Genomic DNA, 8,665 nt, shown 5'->3' with positions numbered 1-8,665 from the left:
AAAATTTTCCTAGGTCTGTAAGCAAAAATGTGACAATTCTATGTAACTCCAGTTTAAAAAATACTAATCGCGTATCTTTCTAAAGAAACCGTTCCTTACATAGTAGAAGGCAAAATTACAGATGCATCTCAGATGGTGTTACAGAGAAAATTTTCTCATTAATCCAAACTACACACCAAATGCACAGCCAGCAACTTTGTATGCATAGTGAGAAAGGAACACATTCTAGTAATTTCATTAATTAGAATTAGAATACTATACCAGTACTTTTTTAGAGAAGTAGTAAATTAATGAAACAAGAATCCCTTACTAAAACCATGTAACTTTGGATCCCTGCTAATAAAGCAGGATTTTTTTTATCTGTCAGAAATCAGGAAACTGGGTGGTTTGTTTTGTCTTTCTGTTTCACCAAAAATACTGGCAAGTATGTTTGAAGCAGTTCACATCATGACTTTTCAGAGTCAAATTTCTGTACTCATTGTTCTCATCATGATCACAAAATAACTGTATTTTTTACCTTTCTTTTATATTAGCTATTAATGAGGTTAATGTCCTTTGGCAGAGCATAACAGTCAATGGCTATGCTTATCATAGGATAGTGGGCCATTATAAATAAAGTGCTCTCATCAGCTACAAGGTATAATATTGTGCATTTTAAACCAAGGATACTTTTTATATAAAATATGCATTTATTAGTAAGTGTAAATCTGCTTAAATAAAATAATTATCCTTATTTAAGGAACTGATTTTCATTTTTGACTTTTGATTTTTTTCAGCAATCTGTGTTCTGTGGTTGGCATTGGTTTATTTTTGAATTTTAAACAGTATTTTATGGTTTCATTTTTTTATCTAATTTTAGCCTCCGTGATTGCCTGAAGAAGTTATCAGCAGAAAAAGAGCACCTAGCATCACAAATAAAAAATGAAAAGGATGAAAAAGAATTGTATATGGTAACTATTTTACAGCTATATTCAATTATTAACACTTTCTTGTGCTGTCCAGCCCCATCAGTTTTAAATTCATCAGTTATCTAACAAAGTCTTTAAGATCATCATATTTCTTTTATGTAGCTGTGCCAACTCCACTCCCTTCCACATGCTGTGATTCAGTGAGCTTTTCTGTGCAGCTTGGAAACCAAGTATATGAATTTCACATATTTATGGAGGGGATAGTGTGGGAGACAGTTACAAATGTATGTGGGACTTCACTGTAGTATTCTCATTAAGCCTGTATTAAAAGCCAAATAATCTGTGAAACAGAATCTAGACTTTACCTGTAAGAAAGAATGCAACTTTGTCATTTGAAAATATCTTGCAGATTATTAAGGTTAGTTAGACTGAGCCTCATGCTCTTTTGAAACAGAGAACAGAGTTTTTGATCCATTGCACAATGACCTGTTATTCTACATTGACCAGTAAGCCCTGTAAATTGCTTGTAATAAAACCTACAAAGTGTGACACATTTGTATCAGTCCCTGCATTTAGGAACATGTCATACTCCGCATATACTGATCTTCAAATTATGAATAAAGAATTCCATGATTTTGTTAAGAGTTTGCTTTCTGAAGGCCCTAACCACACTCTCCCTGACATAAAAGCTTTATCTGACAATCTGCTGCTCCTATGCCTTACAGCTGATGAAACATCTCTCTTGGATCACCTTGCTACATTATCTGAACTCAAGACGGCCATGGACTCCATGGCTGCAGGTCGGGCTTCATGTTTAGAAACAACTATATATTTATCTGCTTGACGTAATCAAAGCAATCACCTTGTCCAGTCATTACATTCCTTATTATTACATTGCTATTAAAACAAAACTATGTCCAAGTTTCAGGCCCTTCGCACTTATGAACTTGTATGCTAGACCGATAGACAAGGTCCTTTGGTTACAGAAAGAAATTCAAGACGGCCATGGACTCCACGGCTGCAGGTCAGGCTTCATGTTTAGAAACCACTATATATTTATCTGCTTGACATAATCAAAGCAATCACCTTCTCCAGTCATTTCATTCCTTATTATTACATTGCTATTAAAACAAAACTATGTCCAAGTTTCAGGCCCTTCGTACTTATGAACTCGTATGCTAGACCTATAGACAAGGTCCTTTGGTTACAGAAAGCTATTCATAAATTTGTTCACCCATATCATATTTGCTTCACTCATTCCCAGCTAGCTTCAGATAATGTTTGGAGGATTCTGCATATTTATTTTGTACAGAATCTCATGACTCCTGCAGCACTCCTCTCACTTGTTTCCGAGAAGTCTGTTGATTGTATGAATTGGCCTTTATTGTGGCAGAGATGGAGACAATGGTATTTAAACATGGATTTATAAACTTCATCAGAACATTATACTGAACCAATTCTCCTCCTCTTCGTCTTTGTCTTCATTGATTCTTTGATTTCTCATCCTTTCCCCATTAATAAATGTGCCAGACAGGGATTTCCACTGTTCCTTTGTCTCTTTAATGTATTCATAACTTTCAGCTATTGACAGTTCTTCTCAAAGAATTTTCTTTTGTGCTGTTAATGGTTTCCTTTACCTAAGTATTATCTGGTCAATCATCCCTATTAATTTGGACTTGTTTAAGGTTAATGAAAATACTCTGGTTATAAAACTAATTGGACCACATCTTCCTACTTGTTATATAATAATCTATCCCAGTAAGACTGCTTACCTCTATCAGTCCCAGTTATTAACAGGTTCAGGTAAAGTGTGCTGAACATTTCTGCATCAGTTAGTACAATAGCCTCCACTAACTGACTTTGCATATTTGATTTAATAAGATCAGTCTCTCTATCTAACATAGCATAATTTTTTTTAAACATTTTATTGAATTTATTAAAAGCAAGTAACATCCCATGCAAGCAAGTCAAACTTGATAAAACTAAGTTCAAATCAACCCCCACCCATGAGAAAGGCATAACTTTATCCTTTCTGTCTTGTCTGCCCATTATTAAAATTAATGTTAGATAACCCCAAACCCCCCTAGCCCAAACACCCACCAACCTTTGTAAGCTAAATGATTCCACTCCTTCGACCTTTCAATTACTTGCCAGATGTTAGGTCCCTTGTTTCTCCATTGTAATGGAAATAGTAAGGTTCCCGGTATTAAACATGCAACTCTTTATAAGGTAAAGAAGTCAGGAGTTTTCAGATACGATAAGTATACTCGCAAAGATAATTATACTCCTGACTTATGGTGCTGAAGAATGGTGACATGATACACATTGATTAGCACATGCAAGTAAGAATTTCACTGTACTTTGCAAACATGACAATAATGACCCTATAATTCTAGACTGGTTTAGTTGATGTGGGTGTGCAACTGACATGCACTATCACTGGTCTTTCATTCTTCAGCCTACTTGGTCCTGGCTATCTCTTCACTTTCCACAACTGCCATGTTTACACAGAATTCTGTTTCCTGTCATTCTCGTCATTGCCTGGTGGGAATTCTCTTTGCTCCATTAACATTCCACAGGCATTCTTTCCTCTTAATCCTGCCTTCTCCTGTGCCCTCTATATTTGGCATCATGTGGAGATGTATGTTAATGTAGATGTGAAATAGGACACTATTTCCTTCTTTTTTAAAATAATGCCGTTAACATTGATGGCTGGTTTTCAGCAGAGCGCAGAGATCAGTTTACTTGGTGACCTGAGTAATGATTCTGGTTTCCTGTTGTTACAATCTCTCAAAACTCATTTTGTCCTTCTTTCGTGGTCCTTCTTATTTTATGTGCAAATTTTCTTTTTGTTAAGAACATGTGGTAACTCTCACTGTTGTCTCTCTTCTATGTTATTTGTTCCCCATTAAGCATCCAGACTCCAGCCTCAATACTATTACTGTATATTGCATAGTTCAGCTTGTAAATCTCTCTCATTAACTTAAGTTTAACTAAGACATTGCTCTCTTTTCTCTACTCCTTCTGCCTGGGAGACCATATTACATGATTATAAACTCTGTTCCTGAAATTCCACATTTAAAATTCCTGCACAGACTCCATCCTACTCGCTTTAAATGGCATTTTGATGGTCCTTAAACCCAATCCTCTTCGCCAGTTTTGTGCTCTGGTGTTCCACACTCTTTTCCTCCACATTTTTGTGTTGATATTCCACTGCTACTTCAAACTTTAGTCCTTTCAGATGTTTTCTCTTTATGTCACATAACATTCACAAAGACCATCAAGGGCAGGTCTACCACTGTTCAGTTGCTGAAATCCTGAATGTCTGCTGCTTGTTGATGCTGTTCCTGTTGCTGTTTTTCCAATTACTTTGACTTGGCTACTAAGAACTTACTGTTACAGATAGATGCACTCCTGTTAATTCAGTGATCCCTGTCCTTTATTAAATCTCAGCCTCTTCTTTTGAATTCTTGACTCTGGATGAGATGGGGTGGTTCGTTTTTTAGCCATGGGGGATATAGGTTCTTTTGCTTAGTTCACAAGGCTTTGATATGTGGAAGGAAGACTGGAGTACCTGGAAGAAAACCAATATTAACACAACCACAAAATGTAAACTTTGCAAGGATTGTGCCTTTCCAGTCTTGTGGGAGTGCACATACCTAGACAAGCTCAGCTTTCTTGTTCTGATCTAGAAGAGTAGCAGTTCAACTGTGAAGCTTTCCTGTATGGTTCAGTTCATCACCCTATCACAGAGCGCAAGACAGTGGTTCAGACACTGGGGTTCAGAAATTTTCTTGCATTACTCCTTTAACTGCTCAATGATCTTTCCATTTGAGGTCAATCATTTCTCAACCTTGTGTTTATCTTTACAAAGTGATCAAGGGGATTGCCCAAAACACTGCTGAAACTACCCAAAAACCATTAGTCCATCTAAGTCCATCTAAACTCCTCCCAGAAACATTGGTGTTCACTTCAGTTACAGATGTGCCTTCCACCTATATTGTCTGCTGGTAACGTTATATAAAAGTCCAGCCTGGGAGAGCACCCCTGATCAAATGGCATGTTTTATTGAACCTCAGAGAGAAGACGCAATGTAACACATGTTACATACATAATATATATTTTTTACACATAGTGCACATTTACTATTCATCTGTTGTATATAACTTATTGGTGAAAATAAAGGAATAACTTTAGCATGTCATTGGCATTGCTTATTTTAATGAGTAATTACTGACATTAAAAAAAAAATCTCAAGCTACTCATGTTGTGTAATTCATACGTCAATTACCCAGTCATATGCTCACAAAGTCTAAAGCACATGCATTAGTAGTTAAAAATTTCCCCTTGGGATTAATAGAGATAGAGATAGATACTTTATCTCTCTACGTATATTGAATTAGAGTAGTGCATGAAAAGGATGTGTGTTCACATGGAATCAAACTCTTAAACGGAAGACAGGAGGACTTGCTTGAGTAGTCAATGTGAGCAAGAGGCAGATTTGTAATTCAAAAGCCTGATCCCTTTTACATGTGTGCTTTAAATGTCTGTTTGTGGGTTACATTGATTTTCCAGAAGTATTTATTTGGCAATATTTTAGCAAAAAAAGGCATGTGCTTTGGATATTGTGAGCATACAACCAGACAGCTGACATGCAAATTAGGCGACCTGAGTAACTTGAGATTTTTTTTATGGATGTGTTGTTATTTTTTGCTGTTATTCAGTATTAGCCGCTATTGTGACCTTTTTTTATCATAAATTGTATGATCATTGTTCTCCATGAAAACATGAGGTTAATATTTTTTTCTCAGTCATCACTACAAATAAGAAAGGGTAAGTAAAAACTAAAAATATTTGGCAGAGTTTTCCATCATGAAATAGAAGTTAAGAGGAACTGCAAAATGTGGACATCCAAAAAATCTCTAAACGCACTCTGGTCGTTTATGCAAATCAAACCTCACAGAGCACTGAAAAGGGTCAACAGAAAGTTTAGCTTAAGTAGTTGTAGTCCAAAGGTTCTTGAGTACAGTATGTTTGGAGGTTGTTTAGTAGTCAGTGGCTCTGGAAATTTTGTGGGTAGAAATATCAACAAATCCTGTAAGATGTTCCAGAGTCGGAGATAAAACTGAAGCCAAAAAATTCAGATATTTCAGCAAGTTAACCAACACAAGCATGTCTCAGAATCAACATACATAAAACGTTGAAAGCTGTGATTCAACTAAAGAAGATATTGCTAAAAATAGACAGAAAGGGTGCCGCAGTCTTTGCACATGCCACACTTAACTGTTTTATTTTGATTTGTTTATTTTTGCAATTTATTAAGTTAAGCAAATGTTAAATGTGTACTCAATTGTGAAGAATAACCTAATGATTAAATATGTTTTTTTAAAGAGGGTGTTGTTGTTTTTCTGCTTGTAAATAGTAATGCAAATATTTCCTAATAAGATGCAATGCCTTTGTATGTGTAAGTATAGTACATTGTGTATAGTGTGGCCATTTGATTGAAATGATTTTTGGGTTTCCTGTCAAAGCTATTTTTTTTTTTTTTGATATTAGATTCATTTAAAAAATACAGAGTTGGAAAACACTAAGTTGGCTGCAGAGGTCCAGATTTTAAAATCCACTAGTGTGAACAAAGATAACCAGATAGCTCAATTGAAAGAAGAGGTCTATGGGATTAAACAATGTATGGCAGAAAAGGAGAAATTGCAGAAAGAAATTATGACAACATCTGCAAATAAGGTAAACAGATTTCCACTATATACTTGCTTATATTTTTTGATTTTTTTACATCACTTTTCCTGTATAAAGGTATGGATTTATTTTAAGAAAAATATAAGTATGTTTAATAAGTTGTTCAAGAATTTACACGTTTTCTGATACATAGTCTCAGATAACTGATTTGCATACAATAATTGATCAACCACAATAATGCAATTAAAATAAAAAGTGTCTTTGTAGGATGAATCGGTGTTTTTGAGAGAACAACTGCGGAAAACAGAAGAGCAGCTTCAGGCTACAAGACAGGAAGCTGCTTTGCTATCAGCAGAGCTAAGAGATGTTGCCAGCGTTCGGGATAAAACCATGTCTGACTTGTATAGCGCTCGTCTGGAGGTTGATGCTCTGAAAAAGAGCCTATCTGAGGTTGAAACAGAATGTAAAACTAAAGAATTACTTTTGCAGTCTATGAAAGATGCAATGGAGAAGCATAAAAAGGTAATATGATATAGTTAATATTTTTATTTACATTTTTCCCTTCCAGAGCCATTTGTTTTTCTGTACATCATATGCATACAAGTAAGGATTCACAGGCAGACAACCCCACTAATAAGTCCTTTTTGTTCAAAATTCAGAAAACTGTTCTGTAATAGTGTTGTGTTTCGAGTCATCAGTGTGTTTCTAGTATTGCGATAATTCAGTCATTAGAGAGGAAAAAGTGTATTTGCAGAATTTTTTTTAGCGACATTTTTAATAGTGTTTTACTGTTTAGATCTCGAGTAGCTTGACATAAGTTGCTATTGGAAAGAAAATTTCTTCTATGCACAAATTAAAAATGTAATTATTTTAAAAGACAACTTCTTAAATGATTTTTAGTTGCAGTGATAATATCTGAGGATGCAACAATTGATGTTAAAAGAAAAAAAAACTAATGAATTTACATGCACTAGGTGATATTTATTTCACTCCATTTATTTCCCTTCGTGTTGTAATGGAGCCTCCATGGAATACTTTGTTTTGGCAGATCCTGTATAGTTAGTTGCCGTTGCTACTTCCTTTGAAGCACAAATCCTTTCCAGCAATACTATTGTTATTATTTAGTCATACATCATATTTTTACTTTGTCATTTTTTCATGGTGGCTGCCTTTGCCTTTGTTTAGGAGTGCAGGTGAAGTTTTGAGTGGTGCTTCTGCATTTCTCAGCAAGTCAATGAGTTAACTAAATTTTGAATGTCATTTTTAGAAAATATAATGATTTTGCAAAGTCTTTTCATATGCCTATAAGTTTGCATCTATGAAATAAGCAGTTTGCATTACATATATAATTACATTGGGAATCGGTTACTAATATTAGAAAATGTGAAAAGTGCAAATTAAATTATGTGGATTTGCATATTTTTTTTTCTTTAGTTTTATTGAAACTCAGTAAATCAACAGTAAGGTTGATTTGATTTTTTTTTTTCTCCAAGTTGTTAACTTTTAAATATTGTTTTGGATTAGTTGTAAATATTGAACCCAAAAAAGTAGCCTTGCACATAAACTGTTTTCTACTTAATTGGCATATTATTAGCAATGATATTGAACATCGCTAATCACAGCTTGCATACATTTTGATGCACACATCTAAATAAAATTCTTTCAGCTCATAGCAAGGCATTAATTCCATACCTCGAGTACTTTTGTATCCTATAAAAGAAAGTAAATACTAAATATCTTTAGTGTTTTGTGATTTTTTTTTTTTCTTCTATAAAATGTACTTTAGGAAGACAATGCATTAAATATAACAACAGAGCAAGAACTGCATAGAGAAATTGATGATTTGAAACTAAGACTTCAGATGGCTGCTGAACATTATAAAGAAAAGTACAAAGAGTGCCAGAAGCTTCAGAAACAAGTTGTGAAGCTTAAAGAACAAGGGGTAAGGAATGATGCACTTACAAAGAAGAGATTTCCTTTTCTAACATTCTTCTTTTTTCAGATACAATGGCAGCATTTAATTTTTCTTGTTTGTTTCATTAATTAGTAATCACACATGGATG

The 8,665-nt window shown here is 34.6% G+C and overlaps 1 protein-coding gene across 2 annotated transcripts in view; it reads left to right on the top strand.

Moving 5' to 3' along the window:
* Positions 1 to 8,665, top strand: part of tax1bp1b (Tax1 (human T-cell leukemia virus type I) binding protein 1b) — a 105,216-nt gene that overhangs the window by 73,779 nt on the left and 22,772 nt on the right. For both annotated transcript variants that reach the window (XM_039736255.1, XM_039736254.1), the window contains exons 7-10: positions 860 to 950; positions 6,465 to 6,650; positions 6,870 to 7,124; positions 8,389 to 8,544. In XM_039736255.1, coding sequence (XP_039592189.1) covers positions 860 to 950; positions 6,465 to 6,650; positions 6,870 to 7,124; positions 8,389 to 8,544 — 688 coding nt within the window. The remainder of the gene's footprint in view (positions 1 to 859; positions 951 to 6,464; positions 6,651 to 6,869; positions 7,125 to 8,388; positions 8,545 to 8,665) is intronic.

This window comes from Polypterus senegalus, chromosome 15 (assembly GCF_016835505.1).
Source record: "Polypterus senegalus isolate Bchr_013 chromosome 15, ASM1683550v1, whole genome shotgun sequence".
Classification (NCBI taxonomy): domain Eukaryota; kingdom Metazoa; phylum Chordata; class Cladistia; order Polypteriformes; family Polypteridae; genus Polypterus; species Polypterus senegalus.
This window is presented reverse-complemented; position numbering and strand designations above follow the sequence as displayed.